Source organism: Podarcis pityusensis, assembly GCF_964106645.2.
Source record: "Podarcis pityusensis genome assembly, contig: HAP1_SCAFFOLD_70, whole genome shotgun sequence".
Lineage (NCBI taxonomy): Eukaryota > Metazoa > Chordata > Lepidosauria > Squamata > Lacertidae > Podarcis > Podarcis pityusensis.
Genome location: NW_028293322.1, coordinates 22,084 through 49,039, shown reverse-complemented (window position 1 = coordinate 49,039; position 26,956 = coordinate 22,084). Strand labels below are relative to the sequence as shown.

General features: G+C 44.8%; 1 protein-coding gene and 1 long non-coding RNA gene across 5 annotated transcripts in view; one reads left to right on the top strand and one right to left on the bottom strand.

Annotated features, from left to right (window-relative positions):
• Nucleotides 1-3,466: 3,466 nt before the first annotated feature.
• The window catches only part of LOC308469092 (disks large homolog 2-like), a 29,393-nt gene continuing 5,903 nt past the window's right edge, over nucleotides 3,467-26,956 (bottom strand). For 2 of the 4 annotated variants that reach the window (XM_081024412.1, XM_081024410.1), the window contains exons 2-8: nucleotides 23,026-23,067; nucleotides 16,820-16,870; nucleotides 15,211-15,312; nucleotides 11,997-12,169; nucleotides 10,991-11,100; nucleotides 7,496-7,587; nucleotides 3,467-7,227 (exon numbers count right to left, since the gene is read on the bottom strand). In XM_081024412.1, coding sequence (XP_080880538.1) covers nucleotides 7,121-7,227; nucleotides 7,496-7,587; nucleotides 10,991-11,100; nucleotides 11,997-12,169; nucleotides 15,211-15,312; nucleotides 16,820-16,870; nucleotides 23,026-23,067 — 677 coding nt within the window. In that variant the 3' untranslated portion in view covers nucleotides 3,467-7,120. The remainder of the gene's footprint in view (nucleotides 7,228-7,495; nucleotides 7,588-10,990; nucleotides 11,101-11,996; nucleotides 12,170-15,210; nucleotides 15,313-16,819; nucleotides 16,871-23,025; nucleotides 23,068-26,956) is intronic. The other 2 variants (XM_081024413.1, XM_081024411.1) reach the window with 1 other exon arrangement.
• Nucleotides 16,264-23,019, top strand: LOC308469094. The gene is made up of 4 exons (XR_013982002.1): nucleotides 16,264-16,837; nucleotides 18,256-18,394; nucleotides 19,376-19,903; nucleotides 21,669-23,019. It is a non-coding gene; the product is annotated as an uncharacterized lncRNA (long non-coding RNA).

Here is a 26,956-nt window from a genome sequence, read left to right as displayed (position 1 = left end):
TGGTGTCCTCTAGATGTTTTGCACTGCAGCTCCTGAGGGGGAGGGGGTCAGGGGTGCCAACTGGAATAAAATATGGGGGGGGGGGAGGTAAGCCCCATCCTGCACAACTGAGCACAAGACATGGCATTGTCACACCATTTGAATGGCAATGCCTATCAACTTTGGGGGACCCTCGTCCCCCTCAAATATTTTATTGGGGGTGCCAAAGGGGCCTAGACCCCTAGGAATTGGCTCCTATGATGGGGGCTGTAGTCTAAAAAGAAACATCTGGAGAGCAGTAGATTGGGGAAGGCTGCCCTACGCCATGTCACCTTGCTTAGGAGGTACCCTTTCTACTTCTAGTTGAAACAAGCAAATTAGCAGATATAGCTTAGATAGATTACCCCATATGACTCTGCCTGAATTTTGAGGTCATCACCAGAGACCTCAAATTCGGTGCAGGTCCTTGTCAGTTGTGGCACCAATGTTACGGAATGCTCTCCCGAGGTAGGGCTACCCAGCTCTGTGTCTGCTTGCTTTTCATCTTCTTTCCAGTGTGCTTTTATGATGACTTTGCCCTGTTATTTCATGGTGCCCCCTCTCAATCCCATGTGCAGAAGCTGTCTGAACTGGCAGCTGAGTAGTGCTTCAACACTGGTGATAGGATAGCATCTTCCACAATACCTGGATGGAGTGGCCCAGGAAAGGCCATGTGGCAACAGAGGGGAATGTCTGAAAACTCGGGCGGAATAGTTGGGGGCTGCTACTACCTCGCTCTGCCTAATGGTGGGGCTGGCTCACTTGACGTTCTTGTACGGCGTTGTATATTTTAAATGTGTGGTCCACATTGCATGCTTTTCTTTGAATGCATGAGTGGGATAAAAGTGGTTTTTCGAGGGGAGGGGGTAATGAAAACCTATGCCAAAGGTCCATCCCAGTTACAAAGCAGGTTACTGCTTCAGGAGCTGTCAAGACAGGAAGGATCCTGTATACCTGAAGGAGCGTCTCCACTCCCCTTGTTCAGCTCCGAAGGCCTCCTGGTGGTTCTCTCATTGTGAGAAGTGAGGTTACAGGGAACCAGGGCCTTCTTGGTAGTCATGTCCACCCTGTGAAATGCCTTCCTGTCAGATGTCAAACAGTTAAACAACTATCTGACTTTTAGAAGACATCTGAAGGCAGCCCTATACAGAGCAAAGAGTCTCATTGTCATACTTTTTTGCTCTTCTACTTCGAACCAAGGGGTTCCCCAAACACTCATTTCTATTTTTTCCCCCCAAGCAAAATTTTAAAACGGAAGCGGGATTTGGTGCCTTTTGAAAACCTGGCCATTCCTACTTGAGTAGCTTTTATATACTATGCAAATATTTGCTTCCCCTGATGTGGGGTTACCTCTGGGAGAAAACTTGCACCATCCGTTTTGCGAGAAAGCTGTTCAAAGTTTGTGAAGTTTGCTCTTGCTAAGCTCCATTAATTCCCCACTAAAAAGCAAAAAAAGGCAGTGCCACCAAAGCATACAGATAAACTGATGAATAAATACAAATGGCTCCATCTGAGAGAATTTTACATGTGTAGCAGAGTGGTTTTTGGACAGAGAGAAGAAACAACCATACAAAAAGAATGCATTGTCGGCATGCTGCGGACATGAAGCCATGGTGATTATTATTTATTTTGGTTCAACCCGGACTGCCGACGGTGCTACAGATTGTGCCAGAAGAAGATAAGAAATAGCACCAGGGAAATGATCTGGCACATTCCCCTAAAGGAGTCAGTATTTGCCATTCCTCCAACCCCCTTCCTCAGACCCTGGGCAGAAAGTGTTCCCTCTGGAAAGCGAAGCGCGGCTTGTTGCAGACATTGGCACCAGCAGCGTCCGAGAGGCTAAGCTCAGTCTCAGGTCATAGGAACATGGGAAGCTGCCTTATATTGAGTCAGATCATTGGTCCATCTTGCTCAGGATTGTCTACACGGACTGGCAGAGGCCCTCCAGGGTTCTAGGCAGAAGCGTTCCTCCATTGTACTTGGAGATGGCGGGAACTGAACCCGGGACCTTCTGCATGCAAAGTGCATTTTCTACCACTGAGCTAGGGACCTTCACCATGGACTCCCTTCCTTCAGCAGCATGCTCATGGTGCCTCTTGTGGCAACTGCCACCCTATGTTACCTTTAGGGCGTTGAAAGCGCTCTTGGCTACTTGCTTTGGCTCGGCAAAATCCCATATTTAAATCAAGGAGGTGGGGAAATGGCAGGCCACAAAGGTTCACAAGTTTAGTAGGACTTAGGGGGGAAAAACCCCCAAAACATTTATCCTGATGCATTTTGTCCTCTTTTTAGGATGTAATTTGATGTTGTTCAAGATTGCTGGGGGGAGAAAAGGAGGGGAAGGAACTCAAGGTGCTACAAAATGACATTTATTATGAATGGAGCTTTTTTAATGTAAAAAAAGAATCCTTTAATAAAGGGCATGTTTTTAAGCAACAATTCCAACACAGCCGGGATAGTGTGCTAACTCTACCGCCCTTGGGAAAGGAATTTTTTGGAACCCATTGGGCTTACAAGAAATGCTATTTTGTAGCACCTCCTTGCTTTTTTTCTTTTGGCCTATGGGTAAGATTGGGCAACAACTCACCCGGATCCAGCCCACGCGTGTGGAGGGTTTGCCAGAACACCCTTGCGCTACCCATGCACCCGGCACTCTGATGTTCTTGGGCATTCATATGGGGCCATAATTTTTCGATATGGCCAATGAGTGTAAAAACCCTAATGTGCACAGACCAAAATTGCACAGTTGGTTACCAGATTCAATTCAGGAAATTGACTTGCGAGAGTTTGACCTACACGTTGTAGTCTGTTCTTGAACTTTAGGGTCCCATATAGATGCCAAGAGACATTCGAGGTACGGCTGTAAAGCTGTGTGAGTGGAGATATGAGCCAGACTGGCTATCATCTGTTCCAGCCCTCAATAGATGATAAAAAGTGAAGTCTTGTTGTCTCAATCATTCCCTCAAGGATGATTTTGTGGTTAGCTACTTTTTCTTCTCTACTTGTCCATACTCTCGATCTCTTTATGGTGTAGAAGAGGTGAGGTTTTGCCAGAAGGTGCTGATGGAATGAGGCCACATTCCCATCATACATTTAAATCACCCCAGAGCATCCTGGGAAGTGTAGTTTGTTAAGGGGGCTGAGAGTAGTTAGGAGACCTCCTGTTCCCCTCATAGAGCTACAATTCAATTGCTAAAACACTTTGTGAATTATAGCTCTGGGAGAAGAACATGGATCTCCTAACAACTGTAACAGACTACAGCTCCCAGAATTCTTTGGGGGAAGCCATGCTGTTGGTATCAAGTGACTTTCAATGCATGGTGCGAATGCGGCTGTAAAAGGAACACAAAGTTCGTAAGTTATCGAGACATGAAACAAATGGAAATGCAAATCCTAAAAGAGAGCCAGCCTTCTTTTGCCGCTTCTCTCGATGATTTTTCTCCCTCTCTTTCTTTCCTTAAAAAAAGTGCAATGGCAACTCTAAGCTGGAAGCACACAAACACGCACACACATACATACACACGCACGCACGCACGCACGCACGCACACACGGAAACAGGAAAAAAAGTTACTACAGTAACCAAGGACTGATGGGAAATTGATTGTAGTCAGCCACAGTGGTACTGCCAAACTGGAAAGCACAACACATGACATAACAGAACATTTATCAGTAGGATAGTTCTCTTGGAAGGTTACATGCTTAACTGAGAAACAAAACAGAACAAACAGAAAGACTGATGGGAGTGGTGAAAAACAGAACTGGAAATCAGGCAGAAAGATTTTGCATCAGGTCCTTGAGGAGGTGTTCTAGACCTCTAGACCTGAGACAACAACATTTTGCTGATATAAAAAAATGAACAATTGTTCCTAAGGATTTGGACTTCTCTGGATTTCTGCAGAATGATCTCCAAATATCACTAATTTTCATTTTTTCCCCCTTTTAAGGTAAAACCACCAAGTTTCTAGCCCTTTTGATTTGGAAAATATTTTGATTGATTTTTCTTTTTTTGCAAGTCTGGAGCTAGCTGGACAGAAGCAAACAGCGCTAAGAACACATTTTCTTGTGTCCATCTTAAGTCGGATGTTAAGGAAAGTTTAGCTGGGCCAGTGTGGCCAAGTGAACACCAAGTCACATGATGAAGGCAAAATGAATTTCGAGTCCTTCACCATGTAGCCTTGGGCAATTCTATTGACTCCTTGACTCCTTGTCTTGCTCGCCCCACCTTCCCCACACTTTGAAATGGGGGAGATCAATAACGACCCATCTGAGAAGGAGATTGTGAGTACAAGCAAGTCAGAGGTGATAACATTGCACCTCGTGTCTTAGAAAATGCTACATTAGAGATCAGTGACAACCTTGGCCTATAGAATTTCTCACGAGCCCTCGCTTTTTCTTATTTGTATTTCCAGCTAATTCCATCTCCCCAGGCATGCAATTCCATGCACCTATGGGTGCTCCAGTGTACAAATGGTGGTGCTCCTCTACCCAAAAGAGTATCCTCGGAACTGCCCCATCGATTGGAGGAGATGGGGGAGCCATAGAGGTCTCTATCAGGAGCTGTACATTCCAATCCAGGAGAAATTAGGTACTGTAAGTCAGTGGGATTTAAGTGCACAGTGAATCATTCAAACCCCCGTGACAATGTGTATCCTCTGGATTGCATCATTAGACGAGAGCCTGAAATGTTTAAAACAGGAGCTCGTGGTTGAGATTTTAGGTGGAGGAATTGAGATGTTGGTTCTTAAGACGTATGTACAAACTGAAGCATATAATAACGATGCCAAAGAAAAGTGATGTAAAACGATGGACTCCTGCAAGCGAATAAGCAGGAGCTGTTTTTAATCCCCGCCCAGGCTGAAAAACAAGCCAGCAACAAAGATCACCTGGTCTTGAAAGCCAAGTGGCAACAAAAGATAATTTCCCATTCTTCCTGCAGTGCTAAATAATTCAAGCAGCTGCTTGCTAGTACCCAAACGCCAGCCACGTATGGGAGATTCAGGCTGCAATCCTTTACTCACCTGGGAGTAAGCCTCATTGAACTCAACAGGGCTATCTTCTGGTAGGCATGGACAGGGTTGCACTGTCAGTGCTCTGTGCATGCACATCCCTGACACACTATAGCTGGCTCTTCTTACTCTCCTGCGATTAGAAAACATAGTTTCTAGGTAGCTTCCAGACATGGAATGCTCCACTTGCAACATTACCCCAAGTATTGTGGGCCTTGAAACAAACACTTTATCAGTGGTTTGCCAGCAAAAATAAAAAAATACACCATTGTTTTTTGCTTTTTTTTTGGCAATTTCTCTATCAACAGTTCCCAAGGGAAGAGATTGGAAGAGATCTTACAATGGCGACTGTCTTAATTAATTATTTTCAAAGCGAAACAGAAGTTGCGTTGAGGCCACTGACATTTTGAGTGCTTCCAGATGGGTTATTTTGTGTGTGTGTGTGTGTGTGGAATGGGGCTCCACATGCAGGCAAGATTTTTGCAGCGCCCACATGGTGTCATTGGCACAACAATGCCATCCCATAATTCCTCCCACTTTTATCCACGTGTATCTTTTCTGGGAGAAACTGAGTAACTCAAAACCCCAAGAACTAAAATTCTCTTTCCAGTAACCTGATTCTGATATCTCAGTAGCTATTTGCAATACTAACACCCAACTGGCTGCACACTTTATTTCTGGGGCAGAAATCCGTTTTAATTCTGAGATCTGTTTTCTCTTGTTCTAAGTGCCTCTTTAAGAGTGCAGCAACGCTTAGAAATTTTATCAGCTACAATAAAAAGGGAGGAGAACACAACACCTTCAAGGTAGGAAGGTAAAAAAATAACATCTAGAACTTAAGAAATAAGATTATGAGGAAATCTCCTGGGGAAAATAATGGCATAGTGCAACTTGAAACCGCCCCCCCGACCTTTGCATTTTACAGCCAGCCAAGGGTGAAAAATAGTTCACCTTTCAATTACTTAATCTTTACAAAATATCTCACAAAATATTTTGTCACCTATAGAAATTAGCGCCTATACATCAATATAGATTTCTTTAAATAAATTATTCCATCTGTTAAGTGCCTTCTGTCTTTATATAAATGATAATATAGACAATCAAAATAAAACGTAAAGCTTTTCCCAATTGTATCCCTCACTGTCAAGTTTAAGTACCCTGAACCCCCAAAGTTTTTTTTTTTTTTTAATGCGTGAGTGTTCTGATGTGGAATGAAATTCGTTGCCTGGACCCTCAATGGCATTACAAACCTGTTGAAATTGTGGGTCTGAAGTGGTCAGGGAAAAATAATACTCCTGATTGGTTTCAGAAAAAAACCCAAAAAACCCTGATGTGCATAGTTATACGAAAGTCGAGGTGTAGCAAATACAAATGCGCTATGACCAAAACGAAAAAACAACCAGCCCACCCCAGCAGAAGTCCCTGATCCAAAATCCAGAACAAGCTATTCAAGGTCTTTCCAGAGTTTGGTGGAAGATGGATCAGGTCCTATAGGATATTATCCTGCAAGGCGCAGGGCACTCAGCTCCTCGTTCTGTTTAAATACAAGCTTCATCCATGTCCGCTTCAAGCGTCCGCCTTACCCATCGGAGTCAGAGCGATGCTCCTTGCAGGATCGAGCTGTAATATTGAGGTCCAAGGCCTGGGAACGTCTTCTCCAAAGCCATCAATGAACACATTGAGGTGAGCCAAGAATACAGATTGGGGTGGAGGCAACACTGCCGGCCAGCTTTCTCAGACAGCGGCTCTTCCGCGTCAAAAGTCCATCTCTGCCCAGTGGTGCAATGAGCTCACGGCTAGCAGTTTCCTTTTTTTTCTTGTTAATATGGCAAAAGTGTCTCTCTCTTATTTTTGTAAAGGTTTTCTTCTTCTTTTCTCTACCCTTTATGGCCAAATCAATGTCCTTCATGGCTTCGAACACTTTGTGTTGTACATTCAGAAAAAAATTCACATTGACTGCAAGAAACGTAAAAGTAACTTTCCCCTCCGCCCCCCCGGGAAAAAAAAATCACACCCAAAAAAAGCTTCCAAATAAGATAGGATTAAGTTTTCTTCTAAATGCTCTTCCATTGTGATCAGAGGTGAATTGGTGAACTTATAGCTTCTCCTTGGAAGGAATCCAGATGAAAGGCCCAGACTGTTCTTCAATTACGAGTTTGCATTGGTTATATATATCTTCTAAGGTTTCTCCTTGGACAATAGCTGCAGGGGAAAAAAAAGTTCTTAACAGTCACATTGGTAATTATTTTGGGTAGGTGGTTAGAGTCTCCACTTTTACATTTCCCCAAAGGATGAAATGCATCATCGAAAAAAAGGTTGAAAGATTTTGCCTATGCTAATTTATATGATTAAATGCACATATATAAATATATTTCCTATGATGTCCATAAGGGAATGTGGCCCTTCCGTGAGCTGGGGGGGGGGGGAATGGGTTCTCTAGCCATAGGAAACCTTCCCAAGCAATGCATACCTGTAAAATATTCTCCAAATTCTTGTTCTAATTTCATTGCTCGGTCGTACGTCTTCTTGGCTTGCTCTTCTGTGAAACGTTTATTCATTTCCCTAGAGACACATTGGAGGTAAGGAAGATCCGTCACCATTTCATTAGTCGTTTGCTGCAGCCAAAATAAGCCCCAACAAGTTATCTTAAAAATAAATAACTAAAGTGCCCCTTTTTTATCTGGGGCGGGGGTAGAGTAAATCCTCAAGCCTTCGTACAGGCTATGTTGTTAGAGGCTCTGGAACTAAGGCAAAAAGAGTGGCGTCTGAAAAACAGAACTCTCCTATAAACTATTGATGTCGTAGGAGCACTAAAATATGTTCATATTAAAAGAGCTTAGTGCAAGGTTAGGCAACATGCTGCCTGCCAGATGTTGTTGCACTCCAATTGCCAGATGTTGTTGGACTCCGTTAACTGCAGCCAAAATGGGAGCTGAGTTTCAATGGCATAGGGAGGGCACCATGTTGGCTATCGCTGCAGTAATGATACACCTCAGAAGCAGGTCTCTCTCATTATGCTGCTTAGTCAAAATGAGGACAGACGATATTTTCCATGGCAACACAGCCAGGGCTCAATTTGTCGGAGAGTTCATTTCCCAAACTCATTTCCAATTGGAACATGGACAACAATAGCTCCCAGCCTGTGTAAACTGCTTTCCCTTCACTACTGTGAATGACCGTCACACTCTGCTTCCACACATCTGCGACTGGCATGCAGGGCTTCCAGGTTGGAGGATACTGATTCCCTTCCAAGCGCTGGTTAATTTTAGGAAATCGGCTGCGGCATGTGGATAAGCAAAGCAGAGAGACATGGAACCATAATCCGAAACTCCAGCTGAAACCAGAGACGCATGCCAAAACGAACTGCACAGCGTAAGCCACGTGCGAAGCATGCTGAAAATTATGTGCATGACGATGCATAAGGAATTGGCTAAGAAGTACATGACAACACACATTTGTTACAGTTGACCTAGCTCTTGGGAAGAAGAATCTGCCTGCTGACTGAATTGGGCATGCACCAAATGTGTCTGCGCTAAGGAAGGAGAAAGCTACTCAAAAAATAGTATTTTATGTGCTCCTGTTTCAGCAGCTAAGGGCGAGATCCACCAGGATGAACAGCTTAGGGTGCAGGGGATCTCTGGTTTGGCTGACTGATTTCTGGCTCAGCTGGGCTCAGCTAGCATTAAGAACCCAACCCCAAACCTACATTGGCTCCCAGTACGTTTCCGAGCACAATTCAAAGTGTTGGTGCTGACCTTTAAAGCCCTAAACGGCCTTGGTCCAGTATAGCTGAAGAAGCGTCTCCACTCCCATCGTTCTACCCGGACATTTAGGTCCAGCACCGAGGGCCTTCTGGCGGTTCCCTCACTGTGAGAAGCCCAGTTACAGGGAACCAGGCAGAGGGCCTTCTCGGTAGTGGCACCCACCTTGTGGAACGCCCTCCCACCACATGTCGAAGAGAACAACAACTACCAGACTTTTAGAAGACATCTGTAGGCAGCCCAGTTTAGGGAAGCTTTTAATATTTGATGTATTACAGTATTTTAATATTTTTTTGGAAGCGGCCAGAGTGGCTGGGGAAGCCCAGCCAGATGGGCGGGGTATAAATAATAAATTATTATTATTATTATTATTAGATCAGCCAAAGATATGCCCGTTTAACTTGCTCATCTTGGCTCAGCTGGGGCTCAGTCAGTGAAGCCAAAGGTGGATGAGCTGTAAAGGTAAAGGTACCCCTGACCATTAGGTCCAGTTGCGGACGACTCTGGGGTTGCTGTAAATCCCCAAAAGGAGTGTTATGGTAAAATGGGACAGCAGGATTTGCAGTGGGCCCCACGCTGGAGTGTGGGCCTTGGCCCATGCCTGACGATGGTGATGTCTGAAAGCAGCTCTGTAATGCATGTATCATCTAAGTTAGGCTCTGATAAACAGTGGAGACAGTGACTTGTGTATCTCTTGTGGGGAGATGCAAATAACAGCAGCAGCAACAACAATTTTATTATTTCTATGCTGCCCATCTGACTGGGCTACCCCAGCCACTCTTGGTGGCTTCCAGTATAACAGAAAGACACCATAAAACATCAAAAGCTAAAAGCTCCCATATCCAGGGCTGCCTTCAGATGTCTTCTAAAAGTCAGATAGTTGTTTATTTCCTTGACATCTGATGGGAGGGCGTTCCACAGGGCGGGCACCACTACTGGGAAGGCCCTCTGCCTGGTTCCCTGTAATTTTGCTTCTCGCAGTGAGGGAACTGCCAGAAGGCCCTCGGAGCTGAATGATGGGGGTGGAAACGCTCCTTCAAGTATACTGGGCTGAGTCCGTTTAGAGCTTTAAAGGTCAGCACCAACACTTTGAATTGTGCCTGGAAATGTGCTGGGAGCCAGTGTAGATCCTTTAGGACTGGTGTTATATGGTCCCGGCAGCCACTCCCAGTCACCAGTCTGGCAGACGCATTCTGGATTAGTTGTAGTTTCCAAGTCACCTTCAAAAGTAGCCTCACGTAGAGCGCGTTGCAGTAGTCCAAGCAGGAGATAACCAGAGCATGTACTACTCTGGAGCGACAGTGCAGGCAGGTAGGGCCTCAGCCGATGTATCAGATGGAGCTGGCAGACAGCCACCCTGGACACAGAATGGATCTGTGCCTCCATGGACAGCTGTTAGTCCAGAATGACTTCTAGGCTGTGCACCTGGTGCTTTAGGGGCACAGTTACTCCATTCAGGATCAAGAAGTCCCCCACACCTGCCTGTCTCCTGTCCTCCAGAAACAGTACAGTGGTACCTCGGGTTACAGGCGTTTCAGGTTACAGACTCTGCTAACCCAAAAATAGTATCTTGGGTTAAAAACTTTGCTTCAGGATGAGAACAGAAATTGTGTGGCGGTGGTTTAGCAGCGGCAGTGGGAAGCCTCATTAGCGAAAGTAGTAGTAGAAGAAGAAGAGTTTGGATTTGATATCCCGCCTTTCACTCCCTTCAGGAGTCTCAAAGCGGCTAACATTCTCCTTTCCCTTCCTCCCCCACAACAAACACTCTGTGAGGTGAGTGGGGCTGAGAGACTTCAAAGAAGTGTGACTGGCCCAAGGTCACCCAGCAGCTGCATGTGGAGGAGCGGAGACGAGAACCCGGTTCCCTAGATTACGAGACTACCGCTCTTAACCACTACACCACACTGGCTCTAGTAGTACCTCAGGTTAAGACCAGTTTCAGGTTAAGAACAAACCTCCAGAACAAATTAAGTTCTTAAACCGAGGTCTTGAATGACATGGGCCAATGGAAGAAGTGCAACTCACCCTTCTTGGATTTGGACATAACCAGCAATGCCCACAGGCAGCTGCACACCAGGAAAGCATGCACCCCATGTTATGCAATGTTCGAAATCCTGGAAATGGCAGGGAGCTGAATTCTGGGTGGCATGGAATACTCCTACTCTTAATGGTTTAAAAGCAGTCTCAAGGAGACAAGTACTCACATCAACGGCTCCCAGGATTTAGGCTTAATGAAGATCGCAATGGGGTACAGCTGTGCAGCTTGTAGTCGCTTGATGGCATTTCCTGATACATCAAGTATACAGTGTTTGCCCTGTTGGGAGTAGGTGAAGAGGTGTTTAACTCTTCCAATGTTTAGCTGCATTTCAGCCCAAAAGAGAGCGCCTTGCCCTCTCACATAGGTCTCAGCCTCAGTTTTATTGCACATAGCCAAAGGCTGCCGTAATGTACACAGAATCGTGCAACAATTAAAAGAAAATATGCTGGATTAATACAAAAAACTTAAAACATTTATATTATCAAGACATTACCTACTCTAAACAGAGCTATAAAAGTACAGTGGTGCCTCGCAAGACGAAATTAATCCGTTCCGCAAGTCTCTTCATCTTGCGGTTTTTTCATCTTGTGAAGCACGGCTATTAGCGGCTTAGCGGCTTAGCGCCTATTAACGGCTTAGTGGCTTAGCGGCTTTAAGAAAAAGGAAACAAATTTGCAAGAACCCGCAAGACGTTTCGTCTTGCGAAGCAAGCCCATAGGGAAATTGGTCTTGCGGAACGACTCAAAAAACGGAAAACTCTTTCGTCTTGCGCGTTTTTCGTCTTGCGAGGCATTCGTCTTGCGAGGCACCACTGTACCTTAATATACAGGTTAAGACATTAAACAATAAAATTTGTAGGCTAAAGTCATCACATGGCCACTAATATTATTAAAAAATAATGTTAATTAATACAATGTGCAATTATATTCGGAGTTTGGTAATAAAGATAGACTATGGCTTGATGTAGATAGGGTCAAATAAACACATCTCCTTTACAATTGGTGACTACCAGAGGTGGTTCACCAGACAGGGTCTTATTCGTTGCAGTGGAGCTAACTCTGGGAGGCCTGTCTGATGGTGTTGTGGCATTTTGGCGACCTCATTTGCCCACTCCAATGTTCCCTTGCCTATGGTAATATCTGCCGCAACCTTTGCTACGGGGACAAACTTACCCTTTCTGCCACAAATCTGACAGATTGCACGCTAGTCCCATAAAGATTATCGTTATACTGTCCGGCCTCTATGAATTTGTGCTCTTGGATGTCCTTTTCCATTTGTTCTCTGGAGATGACAAAATGATAATCTCTACCATCCACTTCATAATCGCGCTTTGGCCGAGTTGTATCTAGGGGCGGGGTAGAGAGAAAAGATGGAAAACAAAGCAGGATAAAGCTTTCTGTAAGTGCACCAAGACAAAAATGAAATTCGCCAACCCAAAGATATGTCTACATCTTGATTCTCCTCTTCAGATATCAAGGAACACACACCTATTTCATCACCAGTTTCATGCAGCAACAACAACAGTATCTCATTTATCTATATATATATATGCCCATCTGGGTTAGCTCAGTTGGTAGAGCATGAAATTCTTAATCTCAGGGTTGTGGGTTCAAATCTCACCTTGGGCAAAAGAGTCCTGCATTGCAGGGGGTTGGACTAGATGACCCTTGGGGTCCCTTCCAACTCTACAATTCTATGATTCTATCTACATATCTCTGTGCTGTAACAGCTCTGACTCCTAGTTAATTAGCAAAATCTATAAGACGAGTTCAAATATCTGTTGGAAGTGTAAAAGAAGAAGGCACCTTTCATCATATGTGGTGGTCTTGTAAGGTAATCAAAGCATTATGGGAAATGATATATCATGAGATAAAAAAATGTTTAAATTAAAAATACTTTTATAAACAAAACCAAAGGCTTTTTTTAATTAGGAATTGTAGGTGCCGATATTCCAAAGGAGCAGAAAAGACTTTTTATGTACACGACGACAGCCACACAGATGCTATTAGCCCAGAGGTGGAAAAAAGATAAAGTCCCTACCAGAGAAGAATGGCAAATTAAACTGTTGGACTATGCCGAAATGGCAAAACTGACTGGGAAGCTCAGGAACCAAGAAGACCAAAACTTTAACAAAGAATGGTATTTTTTAAAAATACTTTATCTTGGAGACCATTGTAAGGAGATGAAAACATTAGCAGGATTGCAATAACACTTGTAAGGTAGTAAGTACTATGGAGATAACGGAGTTATATTGGACTATTGAAAAAGATGCAGTAGAAAAGTTTTAATAATAGGAAGCATGGAAGGGATGGTGGGAAGTGAAGGGGTTCAGAGGAATCTTTAAAGGTGGGTGTGCATGATTGTATTATTGTAATTCTATAGTTGTAAAATCAAATAAAAATTATTTGACACACAAAAACAAATATATACTGTAACAGCACCACCCATACACACAAGTGGAAGGTTTAAGGGTATTGGCAGGTTTCAGGGACCCACAAGGTTTGCAGAAATACAAACATTATATTCAGTGGAATGGGGGGGGGGTGACTCCGTACCATGGGAAGCTGAACTCAGTACATGCTCAAAGATGCTCTTCCTTATTATTATTTCACATCCCCCAGGGTTATATTAGGATATGAAAAGCAGACCCTAAATTACGAAACAGGAACATAGGTCTGGTTACTGGTCCATTTAGCTTAGTATAACTGGCTTTTCAGGGTTTCAGAGCTTTTGGAGATGTTGGGGATTGAACCAGGAGCCTTTTGACACACAAAGGTAATGAGGTATGACCCTTCCCCCTTGAGCCATGGGTAGGCAAACTAAGGCCCGGGGGCTGGATCTGGCCCAATCACCTTCTAAATCCGGCCTGTGGACGGTCCGGGAATCAGTGTGTTTTTACATGAGTAGAGTGTGTCCTTTTATTTAAAATGCATCTCTGGGTTATTTGTGGGGCATAGGAATTCGTTCATTTTTTCCCTTCAAAATATAGTCCAGCCCCCCACAAGGTCTGAGGGACAATGGACTGGCCCCCTGCTGAAAAAGGTTGCTGACCCCTGCGTAAGCCCTGGCTTCTGAAAGGCACATAAGCATCAGATTTAAAAATGGATGCTATTTTAGTAAGGTATCATGAGGAAAGGCAGCAGGAGAGATAAGAAGCGTACTGTCACAGCTTCAAGTCAGAATTAGTATATTGGAGAAGCAAACATGGAGGAGAAGGCTATCCATGGCTACTAGGCACAGAAATCTTTGCCTGAATGTAGCCAAAAGAGTAAGAGTCACATCAGCAATTCCTAAAGGTAAAGGGACCCCTGACCATTAGGTCCAGTCTCAGACGACTCTGGGGTTGCGGTGCTCATCTTGCTTTAAAGGCCAAGGCAGCCGGTGTTTCTCCCCAGACAGCCTCCAGGTCATGTGGCCAGCATGACTAAACCGCTTCTGGTGAACCAGAGCAGCGCACAGAAATGCTGTTTACCTTCCTGCCAGAGTGGTACCTATTTATCTACTTGCACTTTGACGTGCTTTTGAACTGCTAGGTTGGCAGGAGCAGGGACCGAGTAACGGGAGCTCACCCCGTCGCGGGGATTCAAACTGCCGACCTTCTGATCAGCAAGCCCTAGGCTCTGTGGTTTAACCCACAGGATATTTAGGTATGCAACAACTGCAGCCCATGTTTTGTTAGCCCCCAAATGGAAAGTGAGCGAGGTCCCAACTAAAGAGGACTGGCAACTTAAGTGGACATAATATGCAAAACTTGCAGATTTAACATACACAATAAGAGAGCAAGAGGAACATATATTTAAAGAAGAGTGGAAAACATCTATTGAATACGTGGGAAATAATGGTATACAGCCCAAAATGCTGGCTGCATTAAGATAAATTCAACAGAGTAAATAATTTTTGATGGATGTTAAGGTGGAAAACTGACTTGAATGGTTATAGTATAAGATTACCAGATGTCCCCGTTTCCCAGGGACAGTCCCCAGATTTACAGCTTTCTTAGCTTTCACATGTACATAGCAAACAATAAGTGTCCCTGGATTCATTGAAAAAAATCTGGTAACCTTATTATAGTAAAATATGCAGGGATGTATGATATGTAAAATGAACCATGGAAGGAGAAGAAGGGAAGTCACTGGATGCTTTAAAGTTTGTAAAATGTTTATTTTGAAATGTAAAATTGACAACTTAATAAAAATGATTATTATATAAAAAAGAGTTGCATCAGCTCCTGTACTCATTTTTGCCTCTGTCCCCACATACCTATGACATATGCCCCCTGGAAGGTTACCCATGAGGGAATGAGGTTTCTGAAAGGAAAAAAGGTCCCCACCCCAACATTAAACAGAGAAAAATGGGAAAAGAGGTCTCAGAAAATATAATACTTACGTGGTACACAGGAGCCAAATTTGTCAGGAAATTCAGATATCAAATCATCATTGATTCGATCTTTCATTGGGCCAAGGATAATAACTGGTCTGGTGTAATTAACTGAAATTCAGAAAGAAAAGGAACATCTTGATGATGGAAACTTTAAAGCAAAGTGCGATGGCAAGTCAACAGCTCATGTTTACCTGTTGGTAGAAATGAATTGGACTGAACACACTCGTGGAGTTAAAAGAAAAGATTTTGCTATGTCCAAGCCAAAGGGTAAAAAAGGTAAAGGTGAAGGACCCCTGGACAGTTAAGTCCAGTCAAAGTTGACCACGGGGTGTGACACCCATCTCACTTCAGGCTGATGGAGCTGGCGTTTGTCCACAGACAGCTTTCTGGGTCATGTGGCCAGCAGGATTAAACTGCTTCTGGCACAACGGGACACTGTGATGGAAACCAGAGAGCACGGAAACATTGTTTACCTTCCCGCCATAGTGGTACCTATTTATCTACTTGCACTGGCATGCTTTTGAACTGCTAGGTTGGCCGGAGCTGGGACAAAGCAATGGGAGCTCACCCCATTGTTGGGATTCAAACCACCGACCTTCTGATCGGCAAGCCCAAGAAGCTCAGTGGTTTAGACCACAGCGCCACCCGCGTCCCTGTTTCCAAGCCAAAGGCTACCTGGACAGGTCGGTTGTTAGTAAAACAAAGTGGGAGTTGGGAACATAAATAAAACTATTTAGAGTAAGGAGTCACACCACATAAGCAAAAAATTCACATGGTTCAAGCCAGCTGGGACAATGTTCGTTTAATAAGCTACCCTTCCTCCTGCAGGAGCCCAGGTGAGCAAAGAAAGAAGTGGAAAAACAAAACATCTGGCAACATCCTAAAAACAATTCCAATATGGATGCAGATTGGGAAGGACCTAAACTTAAAAGGCCTTCAGTAGGTGCTGAGAAGACAATGGGAGGGAATTCTGAAGGGTTGGTTCCTGTATCGGGTGGAATGGACAGCCTGATAAGATCTGCAGGAAGCTAAGGAATGAAATGATCTTTCAGTTTACCCTGGTCCCAAGCTGTATTGGGCTTTATATACCAAAGCAAGCACACTGCCCAGTAACTAACTGGCAATTGGTTCAATTCTTCTCACTGGTGATATCATGTCACCAGCAGCTTCTAAGGGCAGCCCCACATAATATGTATCTCCTGTCTGCAGTCTGAAGTACATGGGTGGACTGGGTCATAGAGGCTAAATCTGGGTCACAGAGGCAGCAGAAAGAGATAGCAAAATTCTAAAACGTGACAGTGGACTGTACCACTTAAGCTGAGGTATCAAATTTTTTTAATGCACCTCCCCATATACAAGTAAGTGTCCCATGCCAGTCAGAAAACTACCACAGTGGACTGAACGTGGACCAAAAGAGCTTTCATCCTGCTCTGCTAGTTTTCTTGTGGCAGGGAGTTTTTGTGCGACATTCCCCCCACTTTTACATTGTGAAGTGGTATGGTCCCCCCCTGCCATCTCAGGACTGTACCACCTCATTTTCCTGAATGAACAGATGGCATCTACTGATCATCTGATTGGTCCAAACATGTTTAGTAGAATGTCAGTCTTTGCTTACTTTCCTGCCTTGTTACAGGTTCGTAGGAGAGAATGCAATCTTCTTGCCCTCCTGTGAAAAGAAGAAAAAAGGGGGGTGGGAATCACTGTTGACAAACAGACTTTCTGAAGATGCCCCCCCTGTCCCACCCCATGTGGAGATCAATTTCAGCTCTTCAAGGATGCTCAAACCATAGTCGTTCCAAAATGCATTCGGAATTCTCTAGCAGTTTAAACTGTCAACGTAACCCAATTATAATTAATCAGCTGTGTCAAAGAAGCTACTTCATTGATTACTAGCAGCTGGGCCAACAGCAGCAAGGCAGAAAACGGATAGATCATTTGTTGCTTGGCAGCAGCCGCTGACTACAGCACCTCTGTAAATTTCACATTTTAAAAAAGGGGTCAGCCCAACGTGATCAATGATCAGGCAATCAGAAGGAGCACCGAAGAATCGACGTTCGACGTACTTAAGGTTTGGTCGGCTCACCCAGCTCTGAATCAGAAAGGAGAACCAGACACAGGGTGGAGGTAGCCATTGGAAGGAGACCTGAAACATTGCTGCATAACTTCAGAGCAGTGGAAGGAAAGGAGGACTTGAAGTTGGGGACTGTTCTGATTATGTGATTCACTGAGTGGAGAGCCTTTGTACACACAGATGCCCTGTATGAATGCCAGAGTTCCTGAAGGATCATAGTTAAATTGTGGGGTCCGGTGGGTGTAAGTGGTCTGAGGTTCAACCCATTGCATCTTCCATTACAAGGTTCAGGGAGTGGGTGATGGGAAAGTTTTTTCTCTGCCTGAGATCCTGGAGGGATCCTGCCAGTCAGAGTAGACAATGCTAGTCTAGATGGACAGGTTATCTGATTTGGCACAAGGCATCTTTCCAGATTCTTTCCATGAGTTGGCTGACGAGGGATCTTTGGGAGAAAACCCTATAACTGGAAGCATTCAACATGCACTATCTAAATCTTGCTACGTATTACTTTTCACAGGCAAATCTGAAGTATAAATTATGGAAGCTGTAGCAGTTGGTTTGGTAGCGTGCATGGAAATTTACCGATAAGCAAATTCTTTTCCGACTGCAGAAAGGCGCGCTCTCTCTAACGACAGAATCAACATTTGGGAAGGTGCATAAAAAATGCATTGCAAGCAATTCAGACACTTGCTTTTAATCGTTTAGTTTAGTTCAAACACACACACTTGTTTCATTATCGCCCAATTAGGTTTGTCGGGCAATTATGGCCAATTGAGCAATTAGGCTAAATAGACGCAGGAACGATTGAGCAATTGATGTCAGTTCCTTTGTACTTTTAATTGAATGCATTTGATGAATGAAGTGTGCGCGCGCATGTGAGTGTAGTGGGAACGTTACTGGTCACAATTTTGAACAATTTTATCCGGGCAACTTAGTTTTAAAGAATGAAAACTTTTCTAAAGTGTAATCCTAACTTGTAGGTCTACCAGACAGGTCAGATGGAGTGGAATTTCTTCACCAATGAAAGATAAGCTGTGTTGTTTGTTTGTGTGTTCACCATGGAGGACTCTGACATTCCTGTGGGAATCTCGACAGGCGTACATCTCCTACCTGCCAGAGGTAGGCTCTAAAATACGGTATTCCAGGGGTATTATGGGGGGAGGGTAACCAGAGGCAGCTTTGTTCCTCAAAGAGGTCTCAGGATCAGGCCCTTCAACTCTACCAGGCTGGAACTGGCATGGTTAATCCTCCCACTGTAGAAACCAGTAGGGAGGGAATTAAATAATAATAAAAAGAATGGTCAGGCTTATTTATAGGGAAAACCCACCCCCTGCCCTGTCTGGAATCCTGGAGACATCTGCCTGTCAGTGTAGACCAGGCATCCCTAAACTTGGCCCTCCAGCTGTTTTGGGACTACAACACCCATCATCCATAGCTAACAGGACCAGTGGTCAGGGATGGTGGGAATTGTAGTCCCAAAACAGCTGGAGGGCTGAGTTTGGGGGTGCCTGGTGTAGACCATACTTGAGCTTGACAGACCAATGGTTTGACTCAGAATAATGCTATACTGTTCTCTACCTCTAACAGAAGGGAAACAAACAGGGAGAGGCCAGAAAGCGAACACCTCTAGGAAGGCAATGATACCAAAAGGAGATGAAGGCGGTAATGCCACTGGAGACTATCAACGTGGCCACTTGGCAGTGATCTCATTGCACCACTGGCACCAAGTAAACCTGCTGGGGAGGCTCACCAGAAAATGAATATTTCCTGGCTCAGATTCAGACCCTTTCTTGAGAGGAAAGGAGAGATCTTTAGAGAGGCAGGCTCAGTAAGCAGCCTATATGCTCAGGCTGGGTGACAGGAGAGGTACAACCAGTTGGATTAGAACAGCGGTTTTCAACCTGTGGGTCCCCAGCTGTTGTTGGACTACAACTCCCATTATCCCTGAGCTCTGGCCTTGCTAGCTAGGGGTGATGGGAGCTGTCCCACAGGTTGAGAAAGGCTGTTCAAGCTTTCGGAGTCCAAGATTGGGGCAAGGAGTTCCAAACTGCACAGAAACAATGGAGTTGTCCCAATGGGTTGGCATGCCCACCCACCAAGCCTACCACTCCATGCCTAAGCCTGGTGACACCTCAGGACTCAAGATAGACTATACTGAATGCCTCATCCTTGAGACTGGAGCTGACCCTGTACATGATGCCCGGCGGTTATGCAAAATAAAAATAAAAATGCAGATGGTAGCATCTGTCATTTGCCCAGGTTGGGACGGATTAATCTGTCAATGTCCATTTTTCTTGGTTTCTCATTTTTCAATTCAGTTTGCCCCATTTCCACAACAGCTTGTAATTTTGGGGGGGAAAAGGTCTGTGTCAAAATCCATGTACCTTTTAATGTGCACTTCTCTTAATTTTTGCAAGCCAATTTCCTAAATGCAATGCATTTCTCTGTGTTATGTTCAGTAACATGCACTTTTTAATGCAGGATTTCCCTGAATATTTGCTTTTTCGTTCACACACACAGAGAGATCTATATTTGGTTGGAGACCTGAATTGCAAAATTAGGAGAAGTGCGAATTTCAAAGAGAAGCTGCGTTTCAGTCTGCAGATGGGTCCAGGAAGTGCAAATTAAGTAAGTTCCTGTTGAAATATGAACTGAACACATTTCTCCCCTATCTTTAGCTTCTGGGCACTGCTTTGCAAGTCAATTAATGTTAGTTCAGATTATGTCAATGTAACCTGTCAAAATATCTTGTTTAGCTGGAAGAAAGTAGAGTAGATTACTATTCTGACTATTTACAGAGGGTATGAAACCCATGGTTATTTCAGTGTACACTGAGAGAGATGCTCCATGCTTCATTTACACACACACACACACACACACACTTTACAAATGGCTTGTAAATGTTAAGGATACAGCAGAAGAAAACTGGGAATGATTGCAACGTTTTTCTTTCTGGAAATACAGTTGTGCAGCTCCCATTCAGATTGCACCAACAAAGTCTACTCATAATTTGATGGACGGCTTGTTGGATAGGATACCCAGGAGGCCAGGGATTTCAGAGAGAGCATTGCCAATCAGAATTCAGGCCTGGTTTGAACATGCACTGGTCTGATGTGGAAGGAAGCTCCTTTCCCTTGCTCCAGTTTCTTTCAAGAAAATTTAGGTTCAATTCGAGTTAATCAAGTGCCTTTGCTTTTAAATGCTGAATCACAGATTGTTCCCAAATGCCTCAAAGGAGTTGATTTTAGAGGAGAACATAAGTAATCTGTGGGTTGTATTGAATGTTCTCCATATTCAGAGTAAATCCATTGAAGGTGATGGTTAGAACTGGTTAAAATTCCTGTCATCCCTGCCCATTGGCCATGCTGGCTGGACCTGATGGGAATAGTAATGTAACAATACCTGGAGGACAGACATTGGCTATGCCTTTAACTAGTTACCCTCCAGAGTTTCAGGTGGGAGTTGTTCTCAGCCCTACATGGAGATGCCATGGTTTGAACCAGGGATATTTTACATTCAAAGCCAAGCCTATTATGACCGCAATCCTAAACACATTTATTAGGAAGTAAGCCCCACTGAATTCAGTTGAACTTATTTCTGAGTAAACACAGCATTGCGCTGTAAATGGAATTTCCCACCACCAGGGTGGTGGTAAGAGAAAGTTATAGCCTTGCCCGACTTAGGTCCATTAATTTTGATGGACCTACTCTGAGTAAAACTGAGTTGGACACAATCCCATGCAAGCGGAAAATCACAGGTTCAACCCCTAACACATCTAGTTCAATGGCCAGTTAGCGGGGTGATGTGAAATAATTTTGCCAACCAGAACAGACAACATGAGGCTATTTGGACAAACAGTGTGACCTGATTTAAGGCAACTTTCCGTATTCCTCTCCATCTACCCCTGCCAGTTCCTAATCAGGTAGCATCCTGGTTTGGAGGGCACTTTTGAAATGCACAAGTGCCAACCCCTGCCTCCTCTAAATCATAGTCAAATGATGCTACCTGCAGCCAACAGAGCTGCCACAAAAGTTTAAGGCAGGCTCACGTTTTGGCCCCTGAAATTTGAACACTGTGTTTGGGTACCAGCAAGAAGGGAGGGCTGTTTCAAAAGGGGAGAGCACTGTTGCACTCACAGTGGGTCAGTTAACCAGAAGGTTGCTGTTAACCAGAAGGTTGGTGGTTTGAGCCCACCCAAGGGGGTTAGATGACCCCTGAGGTCCCTTCCAACTCTATGATTCTATGACTTCCCATAGGCATCTGGTTGCCTAAGGTGAAGACAGACTTAAGGACTAGATGGGCTTTTGGTCTGATCCAGCAGGGCTTTTTTAAACTGTTACATATGAATGGATCTGTCAGTCTTAATTTCTCTCAATTTCTTCATTTTTTTTAGAGACTTCAATTTGGTTCCCCACACATCTGTGCAACTTGCTTACAGACAATAACACCCTAGTGCATTTTAGTGTGAATCTCTCTTAATAAATAAGTGTCCTGCAAGCAATTCCCACAATGCCATGCATTTTTGCCTGTTATTTTCACACTTATGTGCACTTATATGCACTGTTATGTGCACACTTTCCCCCCGATGACATGCATTTCCCCATTCGGTTTGTGTTTTGGTTCGTCGTGTGTGAATTAGGCACTTTCTCATAAAAATGCAAACAAAAGGGAATTTCTCCCCTTTCCCTAGTCAGTGTTGGAAAATAAATGCTAAATTTAAACGGGTCCTGGGCCTGATCCAGCAGGACTTTTCTTACATATTGACTGAACCACTTTCTTGGAAGGCAACATTTGGATCACAAGAAGCTGCCAATTTATCATGGGAGGAAAACATTGTCTGGAAAGGACACATCAAACCAGGCCATGTCTGTTTTAGAGCTACATCCCAGTATTTGCACCTCATTCATGTCATCCATTCAAAGCACTCTTACACCATTTTAATTGGCTTCCCAAAAGGATCCTGGAAACTGTAGTTAATATACGGTGCTGTTAAAAGGCAAAGGGACCCCTGACAATTAAGTCCAGTTGCAAACGACCTTGGGGTTGCGGCGCTCATCTTGCTTTAAAGGCCGAGGGAGCCGGTGTTTGCCCGCTTCTGCAGACAGTTTTTCTGGATCATGTGGCCAGCATGACTAAGCTGCTTCTGGCGAACCAGAGCAGCACACGGAAACTCCGTTTACCTTCCCGCCGGAGTGGTACCTATTTATCTACTTGCACTTTGATGTGCTTTCGAACTGCTAGGTTGGCAGGAGCAGGGACTGAGCAACAGGAGCTCACCCCGTCACAGGGATTTGAACCACCAACCTTTCGATCGGCAAGCCCAAGCAGTACAGTGGTTTAACCCACAGCGCCACCCACCCTCATTCTCCCCACAGAGCTACAGTTCCCAGAGCTCCCTGAGAAGAGGGATTTTTGAACCTCTCTGGGAATGTTAGTTCTGGGAGGGGAATGGGGGTCTTCTAACAATTTTCAGCACTTTTAGCTAACTACATTTCCCAGGATGCATTGGGAAATTAAAACAGTATCATGCTTCAAATGAAGAGTGTGGATGTGGTTTGATTTCTGTTTGCACCTGGTAACAAATCAAGCCATTTGCACCAATAATAAAAGTGACAAGGCATTATATATGTGTTTTTTTAAAGTTTGAAGGCGGAGGGGGAGGGTGGGGGCAGGAGAAGAGAGGAGAAACAGAACCACCACAGGCAAGCAAAAGTAAAAAAAGGAGACCCAAACAAAATCTGTTAACTTACTGTAGCTACTTTCGCTATCGCTGGCATTAGAAGAAAGGTGTTCTGCAAGAACAGGACAGCAAATTAAAAGGACATATCCAAGCACCAGAATGTCAAGGAACCTCCCCAGTCATGCAAAAGGTGGAAGGTGCAGAGTGGGAGTCAAAAGAACCAGAGCAGCCAGTTGGCCCCAAGTACCAATAAAGTGAAGGCCAAAGGCATTGACTCTTGTGGAAGTGCTGAGGAGGAGGGGTGTGCCAATCCTGTTGCTAAAGCAGCAGCTGGTGAAAAGTCTTGTAGTTCTGTGGCAGAGCATCTGCTTTGCACGCAGAAGGTCCAAGTTCAATCCCTGGCTTCTCCCAGAAAGGCTAGGAATCTCCCCCATCTGAAACCCTGGAGACCTTCTGCCAGTCAGTGTAAAAAAAAGAGAGGTAAAGGACCCCTGGAAAGTTAAAAGGTAAAGGTAAAGGGACCCCTGACCATTAGGTCCAGTCGCAGACAACTCTGGGGTTGCAGCACTCCTCTCGCTTTACTGGCCAATGGAGCCGGCGTACAGCTTCCGGGTCATGTGGCCAGCATGACTGAGCCGCTTCTGGCAAACCAGAGCAGCGCATGGAAATGCCGTTTACCTTCCCACCGGATTGGTACCTATTTATCTATTTGCACTTTGACATGCTTTCGAACTGCTAGGTTGGCAGGAGCAGGGACTGAGCGACGGGAGCTCACCCCGTTGCGGGGATTCAAACTGCCGACCTTCTGATTGGCAAGTCCTAGGCTCTGTGGTTTAACCCACAGCGCCACCTGTGTCAAGTTAAGTCCAGTCAAAGGCGACTATGGGGTTACGGCACTCATCTTGCTTTCAGGCTGAGGGAGCTGGTGTTTGTCCACAGACAGCTTTCCGGGTCACGTGGCCAGCATGACTAAACCCCTTCTGGCGCAACGGAACACTGTGATGGAAACCAGAGCGCATGGAAATGCCGTTTACCTTCCCACTGCAGTGGTACCTATTTATCTACTTGCAATGGTCGGCTTTCAAACTGCTAGGTTGGCAGGAGCTGGGACAGAGCAACGGGAGCTCACCCCGTGGTGGGGATTTGAACTGCTGCCCAAGAGGCTCAGAGGTTTAGACCACAGCGCCACCCACGTCCCTACCAGTCAGTGTAGCCAATACTGAGCTAAATGGACCAATGGGTCTTACTCAACAGAAGGCAGGTTCCTATTTTCCTATGGATCACGGTTTCCCAAACTTGGGTCTCCAGCTGTTTTTGGGCTACAATTTCCACCATCCCTGATCATTCTAGCTAGGAATGATGGGAGTTGTAGTCCAAAAACAGCTGGAGACCCAAGTTTGGGGAACATGGCTATGGGTGCATGAGGCTTCCATTCCCAGAACCCGGTGATGCTCTTTCAGCATCGATGAAGACCCACGAGAAACATGGCACTCATACTTATTGTTCATGCAGTGGCTAGTAGTCTACCTGCTTTGTGCAAACTTAAGAACCCTCATCACCATTTCCCCCTTCTCTTTGGAAAAGCAGTGTTGGGAGGCAGTGCTAAAGTAGCAATGATGAGAAAGGAGCCTTAATCCTGTCAGTCCCAGCCAGTTCCCGTCAGTCCCAGCCAGTTAATGGCCAGGGGTTTGGGAGTTGTAGAGTAACAACATCTGGAGAGCCACAGGCTCCCCATCCCTGCCTCAACTCCTTTGTAACTCATGCTGGTTGGATTTGGTTTCCCTTCCACCTTGGATTCCCCTTCCCCCTTTGAAATGCTCTGCAAATAAATCACAGGCCATTAGTCTGAGCCCAGACCATTAGTCATTTCAAGCCCAGTACTGACTGCTCCAAAATGGCAGCGATTCTCCAGGGTCTTTTTTGTTAGCCTGCTGCCTACGATCCCCCCCCCCCACTGGAGAAGCCTGGGCTTGAACCTGTGGCTAATCAGCATGCAATGCATTTGTTCCGCCAGTGAAATATGACCCCTGGGAGACAGCCTTGTAGCCTTGGAATTAAAGAGGAAGTGCTTGGTCAGCAGCTTCTGGAAAGCGAAGGCTGAATTAGACGGGTCTTCCTCAGATCCAGCATATAAGGTGGTCCTTATAAATTGGGAAGAAGTCTTCTGAGGCCATGAGGTGGGCTTTGGACAGAACATCTGACCTTCCATTGGGATTGACTGTTGCCACACACAAGGCTTTAAACCCTGCTGAGAAGTATCAGATCTGGAGGTCTAATATGGCCTCCAAGTCTCTCTGTCTGCCCTAGGCAACACCCTTCACTGGTTTTGCTTCACCACCTGACTGTTTTTGCCTGTCTGGAAGGTATTCTTGAACTCTGATCATGCCTCTTGCTTGACACAGAGGTGGCGTGTGTATGTGTGTAGAAACTAGCCTAAGGCAAAATTTGCATCAATTGCTCCACCCACCTTTGCCTCTGGCCCCGCCCACACCTGGAAGGTTTCCCTGAAGGGCACACATCCCATAGTTTGAAAAAGGCTCCCCAACCCTCCTTTACAAAATCCAATGGATTTTTTTATTCTTAGAGGACTGTATGAGGAATGCAGTTTTCACCCCACACTGCATTCACAAAAAGAATATCCATTCAGGAATAAAAAGTGAGAAAGCCCATCTATATTTTGCCCAGCTTTCATGTACTCGCCTGCTGATTCTTGCTAATTCCCCTCTAAATTACTGAAATTTGGACCATGAGTTGGTCTATCAATGAGGAATGCCTTTGCTTGGCAACCGACCCTCTCAGCTCCACAAGAGATAATGCGCCCCTCCTTTCACAGGGAAAGTCGACCATCAGGTGGGGTTAACTGATGTTCAGGAAGATGCTCAGCGAGAAAGAAAACCCCAAGGGTTGCATCAGGTTGTGCACACAAGCATACATTCCTGTAATGAAAAGCGCATTCATAGCAGTGGGCAATGAAGGCAGCGCTGGAGTTTTTGCTTTTTCCGGCATGAACATGTGCATCGGGAAAAAAGAATGGGAAAACTCTGTAGAAAATAGGCAGCCATTACGCATATCAAGTGAGGTCGTTGCAAGGTTAAGAGTGATGCAGGGGCAGGCAGGAAAATCCTCAATGTTTTTTTACGACAGTTTTAAGAAATCCATTCCAACCTCTATCGTTTTCTCTTACTTATTCACCGTAAGGTTGAGGGCCACACAGGATCTGAATGGGAGCCTTTCCCCATGCATATAGTTAATGCAAATATCCTATCTGGATCAGTGTGTCTGTGAGGGGAGCAGTTAAAGTCCCCAACTCCACACCCTTCCCACCACCAGGATCCCTACCCAGATAGGTCCTCCTGCACTTCCAATCTATTTAATTTAATTTGATTTATTCATGATTCATTTAACAAAATTTAGATACTTGTTAATTTTTATGTAAAAGCTCAACGCAGTTTACATAAAATAGTTTAGAATGGAAAGGGTATAAAAAGTAGGAGTATAAAGTATATGCAGTTGTACCTTGGATCCTGAACTCCCTGGAAATTGGACGTTTTGGCTCCCGAACCGCTGCAAACCCGGAAGGGATTGTTCCGGTTTGCGAATGTTCTTTTGGAACCCGAATGTCCTAGGGGGATTCTGTGGCTTCTGATTGGCTGCAGGAGCTTGCTGCAGCCAATGAGATGCTGCGATTTGGTTTTCGAATGTTTTGGAAGTCGAACGGACTTCCAGAATGGATTCCGTTCGACTTCCATGGTACGACTGTATCCCCAAAATAACCATAAAAACCAGGAGACTTTAAAAACAAGCCAATGTAAGCAAGTATATATAACAAAATTGCACGTCTGGGCAGACTTGCTGAAAGAAAATGGTTTTTAGTAGGCATCAAAAGCGTGCAAGGACAAAAGAAGTACCGTATTTTTCGCTCTATAACACACACCCGACCATAACACGCACATAGTTTTTAGAGGAGGAAAACAAGAAAAAAAATATTCTAAACGAAACAG